This window comes from Heteronotia binoei, chromosome 6, assembly GCF_032191835.1.
Source record: "Heteronotia binoei isolate CCM8104 ecotype False Entrance Well chromosome 6, APGP_CSIRO_Hbin_v1, whole genome shotgun sequence".
In the NCBI taxonomy this organism is placed as follows: domain Eukaryota; kingdom Metazoa; phylum Chordata; class Lepidosauria; order Squamata; family Gekkonidae; genus Heteronotia; species Heteronotia binoei.
The window spans coordinates 113,854,539-113,874,448 of NC_083228.1; the positions used below are offsets into that span (position 1 = coordinate 113,854,539).

At 54.7% G+C, this 19,910-nt stretch overlaps 1 protein-coding gene across 2 annotated transcripts; it reads right to left on the reverse strand.

Moving 5' to 3' along the window:
• Nucleotides 1-1,954: 1,954 nt before the first annotated feature.
• Nucleotides 1,955-18,261, reverse strand: SHOX2 (SHOX homeobox 2). Of its 2 annotated transcripts, none has more exons than XM_060240900.1 (5): nt 17,867-18,261; nt 14,140-14,348; nt 8,860-8,917; nt 8,042-8,130; nt 1,955-2,222 (listed from the first exon to the last, which is right to left on the reverse strand). In XM_060240900.1, exons 1-5 carry the CDS (start codon nt 18,237-18,239, stop codon nt 1,965-1,967), a joined length of 987 nt encoding a protein of 328 aa, XP_060096883.1. In that variant the 5' UTR covers nt 18,240-18,261; the 3' UTR covers nt 1,955-1,964. The 2 variants fall into 2 exon arrangements, with proteins under 2 accessions (XP_060096883.1, XP_060096882.1); XM_060240899.1 differs by having other exon boundaries at nt 1,955-2,258.
• Nucleotides 18,262-19,910: the final 1,649 nt, after the last annotated feature.

The window sequence follows — 19,910 nt, forward strand, 5'->3', positions numbered from 1 at the left end:
ACTTTCAGGGGAAGGAGAACAAAGGCTGATTTGCTTCTGTCCTTTACAGGGCTGGGAATCGGGCGGCCTTTCCAAAGCCTGAAGCCCGGCTCCAGAGACATTGACAACAGGCCATCTTGGGCAGTCTCTCTTCGATCTAAACCGGTGGCTTTTAAAGTGACTCCTGCGCGCACGGCTGCAGCGGGTGTCACTGAATTCGAATGCGATCCGGACTACATTGTCCTGGGGCGTGGAGGTCCACGTTTGCTCCAGAGCAAGCCGCTGGCTTCCATAGAACTCCCCCCCCCCTCCATAAAGCTGGAGAGGACTGCAGCCGTGTACACCTTTACTCCGAAGTACGGCCTGCCGGGGACGTCTGGTTGGCCACTGCCTGGGCACGGGAGCCGGGCTTCCTGGGTGACCCAGCACCGCTGCAACGCCCTTCCTGATGAGACCAATTCCGCACTAGACCTTTAATCTGGTTTAGTCCTCTCTCCAAACTGACATTCTACACTAGAATCAGAGAATCAGACCTTTAATCCTGGTTTAGCCCTGCTCCCAAACTGATATTCTATACTAGAATCATAGAATCAGGTAAACCAACTCTATGACTGTGATTCTCTGATTCGAGTGTAGAATGTCAGTTTGGGGAGAGGGCTAAACCAGATTAAAGGTCTGATTTTAGTGTAGAATGTCAGTTTGGGGAGAGGGCTAAACCGGGATTAAAGGTCTGATTCTCTGATTCTAGTGTAGAATGTCAGTTTGGGGAGAGGGCTAAACCAGATTAAAGGTCTGATTTTAGTGCAGAATGTCAGTTTGGGGAGAGGGCTAAACCAGGATTAAAGGTCTGATTCTCTGATTCTAGTGTAGAATGTCAGCTTGGGGAGAGGGCTAAACCAGGATTTAAAGGCCTAGTGGGGAACTGGTCTCAGTGTGGAACTGACTATTTTAGGCAGTCAGACCAGCCCAAAGCGCATTTTTTTTTTCTCCTTCCGTGTGAGCTTGCCAGATTCTCCCTAGGAGTGAGTGACTAGGCTGGGTTTTGGGGCCTTCAGGTGTCAGCGAGGAGAGGTCTCTCTTGGCCCTCAAGACTGCTGGGGGGTGGGGGGATCAACTTCTTGGGCTCGTTCTATTTGTTGATCCCCCCTTTTTGTTGTTGTTTTTTGAAGATGAAGTGCAAACGATCCGAAGGGGCGCTCTCAAGGAAACCCCAACCCCAAGAACTCTGCTAGCACAAGGATCCCGACCAGTTGTTCCATGCAGCAACCGGCGGAGAAACTGTCGTCTCTTTCTCTCCGTTTTTAATCTCTCCCCCCTCCCTCTTTTAAGAAAAAAATGCTTCTTTTCCTTTCCTTCTCATCTCCGTTTCCAGTCTGCGACTGTTTAAACTCAAGTATCTGATGCGACGTGAAAGGAGGCCCGCCTCTCTTATCAAATTTCTTGTATTAAAGTGAACTTCGCAGAACAAGGTCAGTTTCAAAACCTGTGAACTTCCCAGCTGCGTGTCTATTTCATCTAATTCTTTAAATAAGGATCTCTCTTCCCTCCAGTTCCTCTCGCGGTTTCTTCTTCTTGGGAGCAGTAGGGCTTTTCCCCCCTGCCTCTGTTTTTTTTTTTTAAAAACATACACACATTCAGTTCTCCCCCCCCCTTTGAAAAAAAAGTCTCTCTCCCCGCGGATCACCCTTGTGTTTCTGCCCACCCCCCCTACAATGAACACCATCTTGGTCGGTGGAGCAAATTCTTTTTGCATTCGTTCGGTCTTTTCACATTTGTTCTTTCCCCCCTCTTCCTCCTCCTCCTTTCAGTGGCGCAGAAAACAAAACCCAGAAAGATGGGCGGAGTCAAGGTCTCTGCTCGGCGTGGCTTGAGGAGGGGGGCCACCCCCAGGCAGGCCTCGATCCCGGCCCTCCTGCTCGTGGGGTTGCACCGTGCCCGGCAGCAGCCGCAGCAGCAGCAGCCGCAGCCAGGGCAGGGGGGACGAGTCAGAGGCCCAGGGCGGCCGCGTGCTTTTTGGCTTTGAGTCTGAGGTCGGCGATGCTGGAGTTCTTGCTGGTGGTCTTGGCAGCGGCGGCGGCGGCCACGACAGAGGCGGCGGAGGCGGACTCTGCGGCCAGCGTGGCCAAGGGCAGGCCGAAGGGCGGCGCCGGGAACATCATGTAGGGCGCGTGCGCGGCCAGGTGCGGGTGGAGGTGGTGGTGCGCGTGCGCCACGGCGCTGTCCAGCTGCAGCTGCGCCTGCACCTGAAAGGACAAGGGCGTCACGTTGCAATGACTATCCTGATGGGAGAAACACAAGAGCAGCATTAAGCCACCACCGCGCCCAGCCCCGCCCAGCCCCCCAACACCCCCCCACACACACACACACACGAGGAGGGGGCCGAGCAGGCGCGGATGCACTCTCTCCAGGGGACAGGCAGGACCGGGGGTGCCCAAACTCCATTAACACAAGAGCCACATAGAATAAATGTCCGACGTTTGAGAGCCGCAAGAGCTTACAGGGCTCTTATTACAGGGCCTACTTCAGGGGTGCGCGGCCTGATATGCAAAGGAGCTGCTGCTACAAAAAAAGCCCTGGATGTTCGAGAGCTGCAAGGGAGCAGAAGTGGAAAGAATGCAACTAAGATGGGGGAGGGAGGAAGAGGTGGAAAGAAAGCAACTTTAACTATCCATACTTTCCCCAAGCTGTCTGACGGGGCAATGGGGACTTCGAGAGCCACACAATATATGTGAAAGAGCCACATGTGGCCCCCGAGTCACAGTTTGGCCACCCCTGGGCAGGATGGTGCTGCAGGAGTGGCCACTAGAGCTGCCAGAGTCAGGCGTTGAGTAGACGTTGGGGGGGGGGGGGCGGTCTGAAGCAGCAGCGCAAAGTTGGAGTCCGGGGGTACCTTGAAGACCAACGCAGTTTTATTCCACAAGCCCACCAAAGCCTACACCCGGAATAAAACTTCCTTGGTCCTAAAGGCGCCACTGGACTCAAACTTTGGACTAGTCTCTGGGCAGATCCAGGCTGGAATTCCCACCACCACCAGCGCCCCCCCCCCCCCGCCACGGAAATTCTCTGAGAGACTGCGGGCCAGGCAGAGGCGAGTTCGAATCCCCACTCCGCCACAAAAACTTTCTGGGCAACCTTTGGCCAGTCAAGGTCTCTCCAGCTCGCCTACCTCGCAGGGTTGTTGTGAAAGTCGAATGGAGAAGAGGAGACCCGCGTAAGCAACTCTGGGTCCCCACTTGGGAGAAAGGCGGAGTACAAATGACTAGGTAGCGGACCCTGACTCGGCTAACGTTTTATTAGGAGGCGTAGGGAGAGGGGAAACAGCGGAAGCCCTGAGATCTAACTTTGTCCAAGCCGATCTAGATAATGCGGAGCCCAGTCCAGCGGTATCTGAAAGACTAACACGACTGGGCCTGAAGCTTTCCGGGATCCATCAGTCGCATAAACGCTCCTCGGGATCGGGCCCCTGCCTTCCTGGCCCTTGCAACGCTGTGGGGGAATCTCTCCTCTTCGCCGTTTTATCCTCACAACAGCCCTGCGAGGCAGAGAACAACCGGGTCCAGCTCCCCCGGAACTGAGCTTCGAATTGAGCCCTGCAGAACAAAACTACCCGCTAATGTCTGACCTGTAACCAGGGCGAGACTAGGGCTGCGATCACACTCCCTAAATAATCCACTTTCAGTGCACTTTCCAACTGGTTTTTGCCAGGTCACACCGTAGAATCCAGTGCATTGAAAGTGGGCCAAAAGTGCACGATTTAGTGCGTGCGATCACAGCCTAGGTCCGCTTTCAAAACAAAACAGATCACCCGGTCCTCGGCTGGTTTACTCCGAAGTAAATCCAACTCAGTCGGGAGCGTGTCAAACTCCGCCGAGAGGCAGAAAGACCCCTCAGGCGGCTTGCAAGGCCGGGGATTGACAGCTGTGCTCCGACGCTGCCTGCCTCTGCAAAGCAACCCGGGACTTCCTTGGCGGTCTCCCATTCCAGGACTACGAGCTCTGGCTCGCCAGGACCAGCCAGGGCAGGGCAGGGCTCAGCGAAGCTCACTCGGGCGGGAAAGGACGCAGGAGCGCACCCTGGGTATTTACTCCGCCATCGGAATAGGTGACGCTAAGCAGGGCCCACCCGGATCACGGGAGACCACCGAGAAAACGCCCAGACGAGAGGCAGCCAATGGCAAAGCCACCTTTGCATGCCTCTTGCCTTGGGGGGGGGGCGCCACCCAAAATCAGCTGAGAGTTGCCACCTTCACTCCGAGGAAGCCAGCCAAGGGTTACAGCTTGAAGGGGCAGCCGCCCCGGGCGCCAGAACAAGGGGGGCACCACCAGCACCCCTTCCCCCTCCAAAAATAGGTAGATCTTCATAATGGAAGGGTAGTGGGGGGTGCCATTTTTTAATTCCCCCCCCCCTTCCAAAAATAGGTACATCCAGCCCTGACAGCTTGGGGGACCTTTTCCCTTTAGAGCAGCGGCCCTGCCCTCCAGCCCTTTGAGTCGGGGCTGTGTCCTAGCCCCCAACAGAAGCGGGTTTAGGACGCCTGCCTCCCTAAAGGCAGCCCTCCCCCCCTCGGCCCTTGACCAGCCACCCCGAAACAGCTGAGCATGCTGGTTGCTGCACTAACTATCGACGTCGTCTGACTCCGCGCCGTCTCAGGTGTCTGGGAGCCTTTGGACAGGCTGTCTGGCTGCGCGAGCGAGCGAGCGAGCGAGGAGCTTGGAGGGGGCTCTGCTGAGCTGAAGCTGACTGGTTGGCTGGCCTCGCATTGATTGATTGATTGGTCGCTGTCATGGGGAGGGGGGGGCCTGGCAGGCCAGCGCCATTTGGCGTGGGGCTGAGAGAAACGCCAGGACGGGTTTTCCTTCTGCCCTCGCTGCTGCCGGCTGGTTTCAGGCGCTAGTTGGCTGGCCCGAAGCAGGAGAAGCTGATAGGCTAGACTGCCTTGCAGCTCCACCTCTTGCCGCCACGCTTAAGGCGGTGGGGACTGCTCTGCTGCTCCCTGATGGCCTTCCTTCGGACTTCTCCCACCCAGCCTGACTCTTTCTTTACAGGGCTCTGACAGGAGAACAGCCAGGGCTTTTTTCTTTGTCTTTTTGGTAGGAAAAAAACCCAGCAGGAACTCATTGGCATATTAAGCCGCACCCCCTGATGTCACCATTGTTTCACTCAGGGCTTTTTTGCAGGAAAAGCCCAGGAGGAGCTCATTTGCATATCCGGCCATACCCCCTGATGGCACCATTGTTTCACACACAGACCTTTTTGTAGAAAAAGCCCAACAGGAACTCATTTGCCTATTAGGCCACACCTCCTGGTGCCGAGCCAGTTGGAACTGCGTCCCTGCTCAAAAAAAGCCCTGAGAACAGCCATGTTGGATCAGGCCGATGGCCCATCCAGTTCCACACTCTGTCACACCCTGGCAAAAAAAACCCCAGGTCTGGCTTGACCATCTGTCCAAGCCCTACAGAACAAAAGGAGTCAAAAGCATCGGGGGCTGTTTTTCAGGAGAGAGGGACATGGCGCCTTGCTGCTGCTGTCTGCTCTCCCCGTGGCTGCGATCCTGCACACCTTAGGGCTTCCCTCCCGTTGACCTCAAGACTTCAACAAAACGGTTTAGCCACCACGTGCTTCTCTGGCGCCTTTCCCCTGCCTGACCACGGGGGCGGGGCTTGTTCTCCACTCCCCATGGCTCCCATTGGCCTTTACAGATCGCAGGGGAATCCAGCTGTTGTCAAAGCCAGCCACCCATGGCTGCTGTCATTTCTGTCCCTCCTTGATCGCAAGGGAAAACACGCCCTTCGCGCTGAAGCAAGGGTCACTCGGGAGCCCAAGGACAGACATGCCATGTTGAAAGACAGGAAAGGTCCCCTGTGCAAGCACCAGTCGTTTTCTACTCTGGGGTGATGTTGCTTTCACAATGTTTTCACGGCAGACTTTTTACGGGGTGGTTTGTCATTGCCTTCCCCAGTCATCTACACTTTCCCCCAGCAAGCTGGGTAATTTTACCGACCTCGAAAGGATGGAAGGCTGAAAGGGAGAGGACAAATGGCATCGTTCTCCCCACCACAACAAATTGTCCTGCGAGGTCGATTCAAAAGGGCAGCCGTATTAGTCCATCTTTCTCACTTGGGCTCAAGGCGGAGTACACAGAAGTGTGAGCTTTTCAAACTCAAAGCTACCTTCCTAAGATCTGATACTTAGACCCGGGGGATCTTGTTAGTCTAACGCTAGTGGACCCGCCCCCAGCTCGGGAGCGGTCGGGTCTGGCAGAGAAACAGAGGAACTGATCCGAAGTCACTCAGACCATTGGCTGAAGACCGAGTGAGGATTCGAACCTGAGTCTTCCAGGCACTCCTCCCGAATTCCAAGCGCTACACTAGGCTGGCTCTCACTCCGACGCCATACACCACTTTTGTTCGGAAGTCAGTCCCTCAATCTTACTTTCCAGGAAATGTGCACACATAGGCTGCGATCCCACACGCTAAATCATGCACTTCCAATGAACTTTCCAACTGGAGTTTGCCAGTTCGCACAGTAAAAATCCAGTTGGAAAATGCTGTAAAAGAGTGGATCGAAAGTGCATTATTTAGTATGGGTGATCACAGCCATAGGGTTACTATCTGAAAGACGGCTGAGGCCGAAAGGGCACCTACGATCTGAAGAACATCAGCAGCTTTCATATGAACCGGCAGATGAAAAGTGACCCCTCGATCTCAGACTGATCTCAAACAACTTTCTCCCGGGCTGGTGTGGTGGATGGAGAAAGAGCCCGCGAAGGGATGAACGAACGGAGGCGCCTCTCCAAGACCCGTTAGGCGGAATTCAGCTCCACTTATTTCCAAGCAACGGCAAGATCTCGTCAAATCGGGGCTCCTAAGCCCCTCCCACCTTCTGCCTGGACTAGAAAGACTCAGATCTCCATTCCAACAGGCATCTGACGAAGGGAGCTTTCACTCCCGAAAGCTTACACCCTGCCTGGAAATCTTGTTGGTTTCTAAGGTGCTCCCTGATGTAGCCAATCCTCCAAGAGCTTACAAGGCCTACAGGGGGTGAAGCTTAATATGCAAAGGAGTTCCTGTTACAAAAAAAAAAAAAAAACAGCCCTGGCTGTAGCCGATATGTTTTGAAGGGAAGTTGTCATTCTTTTCCTCCCCATTCCCCCAAGGAAGGGAAACGCCAAAAAAAGAGAGGAAATAACTATCAATATCATTAGAAGTGGCTCTCTTGTTGAATTTAGCCTGATCGTCTGTGAGACTTGCACGAAACCTTTTTGGAGCTTGTTACAAAACATAAATCTTAGAGGGTCTTTCTAGAGACCCTAGCGGAAGAGACGCTATAGCGTACGCCCGCCCTTGGTTCTTCACCTATTGTAAAATCTGCGCTCCAGTCAAAGGCTGCCCCGAAGAGCGTCTTGGATCAGAGAGGTCTACCGGACTCTCAGCAATTTAGCCAGGAAGCACAACAGAAATCTGTCTCCAACGCAGACCTCTAACGCTGCAGACTTACTCGGCGTTAAATGTCTGTTTTACTTCCGAGTAAACACGCCTGTCTGTCCTTGAAACTAAATCTATTCAACTCCGATGGATCCCTGAGGAAACACGCAGAGGATCGACCTGCGCAGCTAGACGCAGAGCGCGCTTCTACAAAACCCCGCGCAGGCCCCGATTCTGAACGCACTTGCTTGGGAGTCAGTTCCGCGGAGATCAAGGGAACTTCATTCCTTCCAGGGCGGCCAGCGTCCTTCCGAAAATCCATACTTAAAAAGCGAGGCCCGGTGAGATTGGCATCGGATCGCGACCGGCAGGCTGACACGCCAGGAGTGTAGGATACACACTTCACACCCACCCAGCCCTCTCCCCCTTCCGCAGGAAACAGAGGGACGTAATAGTAAAGACTGTTGTCATGATTCTGCTTCTCCTAACATTACGCAAAGCGTCTAACGGCTCTGTTTGGGCAAGGGGTCCCGAGGCGGAAGCAAAGGGATTGAGCACACACACACACATCCAGATCTAGTCGAATGGCGCGCGGGATTCTCACACACACACACACACACACACCCCGCCGTACTTGCCTGCTGAAAGGGCATCCGCAAAGCGCCCACGTTCACGTAGGGGGCCACTCGGCAGGCTTCGAATTGACTGGCTGCTCCGATGAGGACCCCTGGAAGGAAGAAGAAGACAGAAGTGGGCCCAAAGAGTCTGGGAAGGGGGGGGGAGGGGAGCAGATCTGAGCCAGGCGGACCCGCCTGCTGGGGGAGATCCTGCCAGACCCGGTTTTGAAGGGAAGCAAGTTGGTCCGGAAGAGACCTCTAAGAAGGACGACTCCTTCTGCCCGGGACTTGTAGGTGTGTGTGTGCCTGCGGGGGAATCTGCTGGTAAGGGTCTTGGTTCTCAGGGGTGGGCGGAGGGAAGCCGTCATAGTGCAACTTTATGCAAAGCTGTGTTCAGTGCCGCCAAGTCGTTTCTGGGTTATGAATTGATGTCCTCCAAAACGTCCCATCTGATGTCTTGCAAACTGATGGCGGTGGCTTCCAAGATGGAGTCAACCCATCTCACGCTGGGTGGGTCTTCCTCTTTTCCTGCCGCCTTCAACTTCTCCGAGCATTATTGTCTTTTCCTCGTGTCTTCTCATCACGTGACCGCACTTTCCTCCAGCTGCTTTCACACATGTTGGGTCGTGCATTTTGAGTGCGCTTTCGTGATTGTTTGCAACCGGGATTTTCCTGTGTGAAAGGGCATTGAAGGTGCATTATCCAACCTGTGTGAAAGCAGTCTCGGGACGGAGTGATTCCAGACGAAGTCGATTGATTTCAGGGTTTATAAAAGGAGGTAACTGCATAGGATTGCGCCCGCTAGGCTCTCTGAACAATTGCTGGTCAATTTCACCTACCTTTATGTAGCTGGTTTTCTTGCTTTCTGCATTTAGCTCTTCTGTTTTGAAACCACACCTAGGGAAACAGGGAGAATAGGGGCTCAGGACAAAACCACCTCCGTATCCATCCAGCTATGGCTCTCTCCTCATTTGCACTCCCGCCGCCCCGATATTTTGCCCGCCTTGCTCTGTGATTCTGAAGTGCTGATCCGTTTGGGAGGCAAACCAGCCCACCGCACGAAGCTGCCTCACGCCGAGTCAGGCCACTGGTCTATGGAGGTCAGTGCTGCCTATTCTGACAGATCTCCAGGGTTTCCACCTTACCTGTTACCCAATTTTTTTTTTTAATTTCAAAAACAAAACAAAACCTGGGACTGAACTCGGGACCTTCTTCTTGCTGTCCCCAGAGCCACTCTTCCGCTTGGCAATGGCAAACTTTTGCAAAAACCAAGCAAACAAAAAAGCTCAGCCCACCTCCGTGACAAATGGCAGCTTTCTGCCCGTCTTGGAAGTCCCTCTACTATCAAGACAATGCAGGCTCCATGCTCTGTTGGTGGCCTTCCTGAAGAAACTGTCCCGGCCCTGCTGGAAACACCACGCTGACGAGCCGCGACGGCCGGATCCAGCAGTCTCTCGCAGAAGAGGAAGCAATTAGCTTCCTTTGGGGATTCTTTATCAATTTCAGTTTTATGGGCGTTCGGGAACCATTTAGGGACACACTTCTCTTTCACTGAGCGAGAGAAATGTCTCAACCCCAAATCCTGCCTTGTGCATACAGAATCCCGGTGAATGCAGAGAAAGGCGACCAGGTACCTCCAGATCCCTTAAGTGGTGGTGCGGGGTGGGGGGAGCTCCCAGGTTTTAGGATTAACCGGCGTACCTGGGACTCCACCTCCCCAACCCCCCACTGCAGAACTGCAGCTCTTTGGGAGATGCCGTCAGGGTTTAAGAGTCCCTCCCCTCCCCCCCCCCCCCCAGCGAATTAATAAACCAGATTGGTCGCTTGCAGAAGGTAGCCCTGCTAATATGCAGTAGCACAGTTAAGACTGGAGTCCAGGAGCGCCTAAGAAACCAATAAGAGCTGGCCTGATGACCTCTATATTCCTGCAGGGAGTGAAAGCGTGTGTGTGCCCACTCTCTCTCGCAGGGCACCCCCTTTTACAAACAGACCTAGACCGACATGCTGATCGGCCTTTCCCTTCTCCTCTGGGATGGAACTTGCTTCCCCTGGGTGCAAGCGAAGCTTCTGCGCATTTAACTTGCGGGAAAGTGCCATTGTTTGGTAGCAGATGACTCCCAAGTAAGTGTCACTCACAGGGCTGCATTCTTTCTAGGACGTTACCGGCGGGATCCATCGGATGGACGCTCTTTTCCAGCCCTGCTTCGTTTTGATTGCTACTGTTTTACGCGCAGTGGGAGAAACCTGAAGCAAATTTTTCACTGAAATCGGAGTCAGAAGGACTGGATTGACCAGGAGGCCTCAAGCGTGTGTGCGGTTGCGATCCTAAACTGCATGTCTTGAGGGAAGGAGAAGCAGAAGATCTTACTGGAGAGCAGCGTCGATGGACCGCTCAGGTGTCAGCGCGCTTGCCTGGTTTCCACGATCCTCAGTGTGGATTCCAGTATTATGAACTGGGCTAATTGGCCTCTAACTTTCCGCGCCTCGCTTAGAAGGAGAGACTTGAAAGTGCGCCCCTTTTGGAAGCGGACAGTTGCCGCCTGTTCCGCTTCTTAGTCAATTACTTTCTTGGGTTTCCTTTCATGTTGGGCCAATTGAACGATTCCCCCTCCCAAGCTGCCTCCCCTCCAACATTTCCCTGCTATCTAATGTTTAAAAAAAAAACTTGGGATAAAGGGGGTTCAGATGTTTGCACAAGAAGACCCGAGAAGAATGCGCTCATTAAAAGCCTGTAATATTAATTAGCTTTATCTTCAAGAAAAACGAAAACACCAAAGCTTTTAATGACTCACTTTTGGGGGGGTAATTACTGTCATAAAAGCGTCACTACAAAGAAGTTGAGAAATTCTCTGTTCCTCTGTGCAGTGGAGTGTAACACAGAAGCGGAATAATTGTCTCATTATTATGATAATCTAATTTGCTCCCATAGAAAAAAGAGAGAGAGAGAGAGAGAGAGAACTCCGAATCAGGCAAGGAATACTTTGCCTGTTGGAAACAGAAAAAAAGTTTGAGATCAGCAGAACTTGAGTCCTATTTCTTTAAGACAGTGCAGGGTTAAATCTTGGCAGCTAAAAGTTTGAGATCAGCAGAACTTGGACCCTATTTCTTTAAGGGTTAAATCTTGGCAGCTAAAGCTAACCTTTGGACCCCTCCCCGATCTGGGCATGCTCAGAAGCAAACCCCATTGAATTCGATAGGCCTTACTTGGGAGTATTCACCACTGGCCGGCCAGGGAACAGGTTAGTCCTGTTAAACTCAAGCGCTTCGCACCTTTCCCATTTCCATCCATGGGACTTTAAGAGAACACTCCTAAACAAGCCTGTTTAGCGCTCCACCCAACGGGGTCTACTCCCAGAAAGGGTGAAATGCTTAACATCGACTACATTCAGCTTTTTTTTTCTGGGGGGAAGGGGGGTGAGCTCGAGAACCCTCGCAAAGATCGGACAAAGTGATTTTTCCCCCAGCAGGCAAGATAAAGAACAGCAGGAAAGACAGAATTTCTTGGGATTTGGTTGAAGAGAAGGACATATCCATTCATATAAATTGGGGGAGGGACGGTGGCTCAGTGGTAGAGCATCTGCTTGGGAAGCAGAAGGTCCCAGGTTCAATCCCTGGCATCTCCCAAAAAGGGTCCAGGCAAATAGGTGTGAAAAACCTCAGCTTGAGACCCTGGAGAGCCGCTGCCAGTCTGAGAAGACACTGACTTTGATGGACCAAGGGTCTGATTCGGTATAAGGCAGCTTCATATGTTCATGTTCATATATCGCGTAATTTATTGCAATGCAGTCCTAAACTTGTTTACTCAGAACTAAGTGTCAGGCCAATGGTATTTAAGTATCCCAGGCTAAATTCCTAATACACAAAAGAGAGTCACAGTACAATCCTATGAAGAGTTAGCCAGTTCGTTTATTTAGTGGGGTTAGGCTGGAGTAACTGGGCCTAGGAGTGCACTGTCCTTCCTCAGTGGCCTCTCTTATAGGATTCCACACAGTGGATCTTCTGAAGCTCACCGGGAACTCCTCCTACCTAGCAATGCCTAGGCCCACACAAATAAGGCCTTAGTCCAAAATGGACCCTGACATATTTTGAATATTTTTCAGGATCGAGTTAAAGGCACAGGATTGGACTGCGCGCCTGTTTACTTATAACTTCCCTAGTTACATGGAAGAAAGCGGTGGGGCTTGGCTTCTAGATAAACTTGGTTAAGAATTGGGCTGGGCACACTTCGTAAAGGTGCTCAGGATATAGGCCATGTTTAAGTAAACACGGATAAGGCCGCGCTGTTATTAGATCCAGGGTCCTAAACAGACTTTCTTGGAAGTGAATGCAGTGGGGAAACAAATTCATGGGATTCACTTCCAAGTAAATATGGATTTCCCGCCCGCCTCGCCAGGCTTCTCCAAGCGCTTCTGCCTGAGAGATGTCACCATCTGCCAATGAGAGGCAGGGACGCAGCGTTTGAAACAAAATCGCTGCAGAGCATTTCTGGGGGGCATTTAAAAGGAAAAGGGAGACTATAATCTATGTAAATCTCTGACGGTGATTCTGTATGGATTATGCTGGGCGGCAGTTATTCTTTTGTTGGGCCAAACAAACCTCCCTCCGTAGGAATCACCGCCTTTTAATTTTTTTTTTTTTCACAGACCAGTTGGGTGACCGAGAGCTTTTTTTAAAAAGCGGCCAAGCTAAATCGGTGGCCGCTAGAAAATAGAAAAGCAGAGACGAGTTGTTGTTGTTGTTTTAAAAGCTCTTTTTCTCTAGGCGGGGATGTATTTCAGAAATGCTGCTATTTCCCCCTGTCTTCCCTCCCCTTGGTTGATAACGCGACCGTTCAGTTTGTTGCCTTTTATCCGATTACAAGACGCAGCAGAGAAAGCCTTTAAGAGCCGGAGCCCAGCTCGGTGCAGATGGCCGCGTCCCCGCACAAAGATGGAGGAGGAAGGATCTGTTACAGGCAAGGACCCGGCCGGCAGCTGCAGAGGTTTGGGGGCCTAAAAGGGCTCCACGTGTCCACACAAAGAAGGCCCCGTTTTCCAGGCTGCAACACAGAGAACTCGGCTCTGGTTCATTTCGCCCCTTTCCAGAAACTGGGGGGAAAGAAGGAACCCGGGAAGACTGGAGGGAAATTGACACGCTCGGGTGTCTGTTTCTTTTTCTCGCCCTTTTCTGGTCCCTTGAGATTAGTGGCGCTGCGCCCTGTGTGTGTGAGAGAGATTTTAAACGGCTGTAAATGTGTGCACTTTAGCAACTCTCACGCTGTCGATTGTCAATCTCGCCATAAAATTAATTCATACTTCCGTCCGTGTGTGTGTGTGTGTGTTTTTAAGGGAGCAGAATATAGTTTACATGGCCACAGATGGAAAGCTTTGATTAACATATTTAAAAAACCAAGTGATAACAATTCCATTGTGCGAAGCAGCGTTTAATGAGCATCCATTCCTGCCCGAAATTGTAGGCGTCTCCCGGCAGAGACCTGATTCTCTTATTGGTGCCAGGCCCATTCGTTTAAGTACTATTTATCTTCAACGAGAGAGAGAGAGAATGGATCGGCCACCGAGGGTGGCAGGCCAGCATTTTCTCAATATGGGCCGCCTAACTGAAATAAAACGTACTTACCCCACCCCACCCCACCTCACAGCTTACCCTGTGGAAATAAATCACATGGGGGGGGGGGGCGGGAGGAATTCCTCTCCTAAGGAAGAATCGGACTGGCGCAACCCCAGCCCAAGTTACCCCAGAATAATTCCTCTCCTCCGACGCAGAACCAACAAAGCAAGCTGTCCGCTACCACCCTCCTGAGGTTGATGCCCTTTCACCTCCAAGAATACTCGACTGGGGGGGCGGGGAGTGAAGCGGCCTCAGTCCCATTGGGTCCCTAATCCTTCCATCCCATGAACCGTCGAGCCCCCCCTCCTATGCTGCTGCCCGGCAGCGCGGTTTGAGGCAGAGTGGCGGAAGGTCCGTCCCTGGGAGTTCAACAGACGGCGGGTCCTTGGGAACGACCTCGGGGTGAAAAGCGCGCCGGCGGACAAAGCAGGGGAGCCCCCTCGGGTCTGCCTGGGGCTTCTCCGGAGCCTCCCCTCGGCCCCCCAAGCCCGTCCCGCCGGGCTCCGGCTCACCTGCACCCTGGCTTCGGACAGCCCCAGCCTCTGACTGAGCTCCTCCCGCATGAAGGCGTCCGGGTAGTGGGTCTCGTCGAAGAGGCGCTCCAGCTCGTTCAGCTGCTCCAAGGTGAAGTTGGTGCGGCTCCGGCGCTGCTTGATCTTCGTCTGCCCTTCGTCTTCCATCACTTTGGCATCGTCTTTGCGATCCTTCAGCTCCGGGGAAACTGGGCAGGGGAGGGAGGGAGGGAAAGGCCGTCAGGGTCTCTCTCTCTCCCCAGTCCCCGCGCGACCCACCCCGCCTGCCCGCATCCAGAGGAGGGCGCCGTCGACTCTGGGGCTCCCCCGCCTGGGTTTCCCCCTTAAGTCCAGGAGGAGGGGGGAGGAGGAGGAGGGATCAATGAACCGCGCAAAGGTCACCTCGCTTAACAGTTTCGGGGCTGGATGACGCCGCCGGCCAAAGCGGATCGCGGCCGAGCCAGAGGGGATCCCCCCTCCACCCACCTGGCCAGGCGCAGCATTCCGCAGGAGGGGCTGGGCTTATTCCCCTCCTCTGAGAAAGGCGGGCAGGTCCCAAAGGAACGTCCAGCAATCCTCGTCTACTCAGAATCCTACCCGGGGAGGCTCAGTCCCAGGAAAGTGTCCCTAGGAGCGCGCTGACACTCTGTGGGAAGAGCGCAAGTGTTACGCTGGACAGGTTTACACGGGAATCCGAATTAAGGCCTGTTGAAACCCAGGGGCCCTGCCCGGTCTTGTCCAGGAAGGGCTGCGATCCTCAGCACAAGTCGTTCGGAGCAAAAGCCCCTGGAATGATGGGGGTTAGTCATGCTCAGGACGGCGGTGCGCGGCTTTCTCCGACAGGCGCCCGGATTTCCAGGGGATCCAGCAGCCTGGCCTGAGGCCCCTGTTGGAAAGGCGGCCTTGCCCAAGTCCGCGTGCGCTTCAGCACCTGTGCGCTCTGACCCCTTTGACTCCTGCCTCGAGCTGCCAAGCTCTCCGCACAAAGCAAGTCACTTCGAACCAACAAGCAAGCAAACAAGCAGCGCGGTCTCTCAAGGCCGTCTCTTCCCTCCAGCAGGTTTTTGACAGCTCCGGCACGTGCTGAAGAAGGCAGTTTCGATGCACTTTCCAACTGGATTTTGCCAGTTCACCCAGTAAAATCCAGTTGGAAAGTGCACTGAAAAGTGGATTGAAACTGCCTTCTTTAGCAGTCTCTCTCAGCGCTCTCAGCGACAGTTCCCCCGCCACCGGCAGGAGATGGGGCCTAGAAATCCCGGATGGTTGCTGGGAGGAGGGAAGGGTCCTGGCTTTAGCCGCCTGCCCTTGAGAAGGGGGACCCACCCAGGGCCATAGGGTTCATGGGCGCTGACTCGCCGCCTGCCGGGCCAGGACTTTCAGGCCCCCAGTTGAACAACCAGCGCGGCCTTTCCAATCGCAGCGGCAGCTACAAACCACCCGCCGGACCAAGGCCTCTGTCGGCTTCCAACTTTTTTTGGGGGGGGGGGAGGGGGGATTTAATACCTGCCCAACTGGCTGCTGGTCGGAGCAACTTTTCCTGCGCCCCATCCAGTGTTCCCTCTACGCTGAGTTGGCGTGAGCTAGCTCACAGATTTTTACGTTCCAGCTCATACGTTTTTGTCTTGACTCAGGAAAAAGGGCCCCAGAGCAAACGAATCGATGCAGCAGCTCACAACTTTTATGCCAGTAGCTCACGAAGTAGAATTTGGCTCACAAGACTCTGCAGTTTAGAGGGAACGTTGGCTCCATCCAAAGTTCGCTGGGCCCTGCCTTTCCTCCTCTCCGGGGGCCGTCTCTGTCCTTCCCAGCTGGCTAGACTGCAAATTCCTCTAGGCAGGGACCGCCCCCCCCCCCCATTCCCTGCCTACCTTTCGTACGCTTCCACCCGGACTAGACTGACACAGGCCTCGTTTGCTCTCTGTTATTCTCTAACGCGACGACCTCCCCCTCCGCTTCCACTTCGGATGCGAGCTTGGATTTCGTTCGCCGCGTGTAAACGTGGCGGAGGAGTGACACCATTATCGGGGTCTGCAGGAGGGGGGGCCTAAAGCCGGCTTGTCCTCCCTCCCTTCTCCGCACGGATCTGCCCACCGCCCCGAACCCAAGTCTGGCGACTGCATTTCTCTCTTTCGAATCAGATCCTCCATTTGTTTAGAAAATCGCCTCCGGAAAGAAGTTCTCGGTCCAGTTCCGACCTGCCCAGCACTACTTCGGGGGACAAAAGCGTCGAAAGAAACACCCCCCTCTTGTCTCCCCACCCCCACCGTGACATCCGCATTCTCCGAGCCAGACGCAGCTATTCAAATGTCCGCCGAAGCCACGAGGAGCTTGGGCTAAGCAACAAGGCTAAGCAATTGTGTCCTTTCTTTTCCTTTCCTTTTTTTTTGGGGGGGGGGGCTGCTTCCGTTCTCTTTCCTGCCCCTCCCTGGATCGTTCTATTGTCTTGGACACCCCAATTGAACGAAGAAGAGCAAAAGGAACCTTTCCAAGTGCAACATCTGATTTGTGTTTCGCCATCGCAGCAGGAGGAATGTTTTCCTTTGCGATTACAGTTATGCCATTGATTTTTAAAAAACAAACCAACCAGAACTGTAAATATTAAACTTTTATCAAGCCTCTGTGATTTCAAGGTAATACCCATTTAAACACATTTGGGAGGGAGGGCAGGCATGCGGTTCCTCTCTTTTCTAGCGCGCAATGTTCGACGCTTCCTTTTTCTCCAACAATGGAGAAACAGCACTACAAACTTCGGGTGGGTATTTGAGCCACGCTAAACACAGGATTTGCATTTGTCTCTCCTTCCGCTGTAGAGCAGCAAGGGATGGATGCGGTCTGAATGGAGCATCCGCTCGCATGTTTTCAATCGCTAGAGCAACGCCTGCCGCAGATACCGAAGGAAGGAAGGAAGGAAGGAAGGAAGGAAGGAAGGAAGGAAGGAAGGAAGGAAGGAAGGAAGGAAGGAAGGAAGGAAGGAAGGAAGGAAGGAAGAAAGAAAGAAAGAAAGAAAGAAAGAAAGAAAGAAAGAAAGAAAGAAAGAAAGAAAGAAAGAAAGAAAGAAAGAAAGAAAGAAAGAAAGAAAGAAAGAAAGAAAGAAAGAGCTTTCACCTAGGATTTCTCTGTTATTACGCACGAATGGATAGGATACCGGAACCAAGAAAAGTGGGTTCCAAACCTGCAATTTCCCCCGGAATAGCCGGAGCCAAGTCCTGCCCCTAAGCAGCGTCTGGGTCGAAACGAAATCAAGGCCAGCACAGCCTGTTGGGCTACGGGGGAGCCTGCGACTGAAAGGCTGGGTCTGGAGGAGACCCAAGAGCCGGGGCCAGGAGGGGAGGTTGTCCCCCGGACCCAAGCAGAGCCGCCCTGCCCCCCTCTCCGCTGCGGGCTCACCGGGTCTGGCGCAGGAGCCGCCAGGGGCGAGAGGGGGAGAGCGGCCCTTTGACACTGGCGCGGGTCGGCCAAGGCCCCCCACCCGCCGTCTTTTTTGTTCCTCTGCCGGCCTGGCTGAGAAGCGGTTCTGCCTCGGCCATTCATTCGCTGGCGCTCTTCGCCCTGGCAGCGCACGGGGAGCGGCGGCGCCTCCGGAGGACTCGCCGTGTCCTTTTTTTTGGGGGGGGGGGGAAGCACCCCGTCCCCGCGAACAGCCCCAGGCAGACACCGCAGAGGCGCAGCCCCTCACCAGCCACGCCAAGCCCCCCTGCCCCGGACCCCCCCCCTCCAGCCGGGGTACCTTCGCTGAGCTTGGGAGTGCCGGCGGCGTCCCGGCTCCGGTCGACTGCGCCCATGTCCAGCTCTCGCACCGGCGACCGCCCCGCTCCTCCTCCGGCTCCTGCCACCGCCCGGGCTGCGGGGCTGTGTCCGTCCTCCCGGCCGGGCTCGCCGGAGCCTCCTGCCGCCGCCGCTTCCTTGGCTCCTCGGACGGGGCCGCTCTCCAGCACCTCCCGGTAGGTGATGAGCTCCTTCTTCTCTTTCACTTTCTGATCAAACGACTTGGAGACAAAAGCCGTAAGTTCTTCCATCGCCGGCGCTTCTCGGGTTTTCTTGGGTCTCCCCCCCCTTCGGCTCGCCTCCTCTGGCTCTTCCAAGCCCCCCAATAAACACATCAAGGGGGCAGGGAGGAGAAGGGGGAGGAGGAGGAGGAGGAGGAGGGGTGGGAGAAACAGGGGGGAGGGGAGGAAGGGGAGGGGGGGAGAAGCCGCAGAGGGGCCGGCGAGTTAAACCGGAGCGGATGTTTCCCAAGTGGAGCGCGCTTGTTAACCGGGAAGCTCTTGGCCAATTCTCCCCCGCGCCGAGTGCAGAACTGATAGGGCTGCCCGCTATTGAAGTGCCCCTATTTATAGTTGGCGGAGCCGCCGGCCCCTCGGTCGGAGGCGAACTACCTCCCCTCTGCAACGGGGAAGGAACCCCCGGCGCCTGCTGCTGCTGCTGCCGCTGGAGCGCTCGGGCGGCCGCGCCAAGGAGCAGCAGCAGCAGAACCAAACTGGGCGCGAGGGGTGGGGTGGGGTGGGGTGGGCAGGGAGGGGGGGAGGGAGGGAGGGGAGAGGGGAGGCGGCCAACCCCCACCCCTCCGCCTGGCCGAGCCCGGGGCTGCTCTCGCCCATTCATCCAGGCTTGACAAGGGGCCCTAATTAATTTAATTAGGCGTGGGTCTCGCGCGGGGGTCCGGAGTTAGTGGAGCAGGGGTGTGTGGCGAGGGCGGCGGCGGGCGGGGGCAGAGAGAGAAGAGGAGGCTGGAGGAGCTGCAGGGGAGGGGCCAACGCGGAGAATGACACGGCGGCGGGCGGGCTGGCGGGCGAGCAGCGCTGCCTGCCTGCCTGCCTGCCTGCCGGAGACAGTCTTCTTGCCCAGCGCTCGGTCGGCCGGGAGGGCATCTGCTGCCCCGCTGCCAGAGAGCAGCCTGGCGCTCCCCCTTGGAGCGGTTCCGCTCCCCGCTGCCAGATCCAGGGGCCTCCTAAAAACCAAATTGGAAGGCTGAGCCTTAGCCCGGTTCAGCCCTCCCTTCCCAGCCCCGTCCTAAACCGCGTGGATCTGGAAAGAGAGGACTGTCCTCGAACCCGAGACGTGCGCTTAGGACTTAAAACAGATGCCACGTTGGAAGGTGAAGCCCGTCCCAATGGTCCCAGCGTTGGGCTTTTTTTAAAAAAAGGAGTTTTTCCCTTCCTTCCCTCCCAAATCACGTCCCCCCCCCCCCCCCTTAAGACAACTCTATGCATGGGAAGGATTGGCGTTGCTTTCCAGTGGAGTTATTTCCGAATCCTGCCCATCTGGATTGGGCTCGATTTCCTCCGCCCTCCAGTGTCTGCCTTCTCTTTACAATAAAGTTATCTTTGTGGCTGAACCGGGGGAGGGGGAGGGCGTTCAAAGTCTTCCGCAGGGATGACGTCTCTTCTGCTGGGTTAGACTTCCAGAACTCCCCAGATTGGGGTGTGGGTGTTTTGGACCGGAAAGTCGGTTCCCGGGCTGGAAATGCACGTGGAGGCCGAAAGCTCCCAGAGACCGTCTTTTGCTGGCGAGCGGAGACAGGAGACGCGCTCGGCTTTCGTCGTCTAAAGGAGGGGGGAAACCGCGAATATCCCCAGGCAGCGCGGCTGTGTCGAGCCAAGCAGAATCATTCCCGCTCACGTCTGCTGAACGGGGCTTACTCGCAGGAAAGGGTTCCTACGATCGGCACTGCACAGCTTTGAATGGAAGAGCCAGTTTTACGGTCGGAAGGACTGTGAAAATCTGGGTAGTTCCTTCTTCAGGAACACAGCAAAGCCCTTAACTTAAAACTG

Excerpts from the sequence above, each read along its gene's own strand:
- SHOX2 (XM_060240899.1), bottom strand. The coding sequence starts at position 18,239 with ATGTGTTTATTGGGGGGCTTGGAAGAGCCAGAGGAGGCGAGCCGAAGG. Across the intron at positions 14,349-17,866 it reads CACTCCCAAGCTCAGCGAAG|TTTCCCCGGAGCTGAAGGAT; the intron begins GTACCCCGGCTG and ends TCCCCTGCCCAG. Across the intron at positions 2,259-8,041 it reads TGCGGATGCCCTTTCAGCAG|GATAGTCATTGCAACGTGAC; the intron begins GCAAGTACGGCG and ends TTCTCCCATCAG.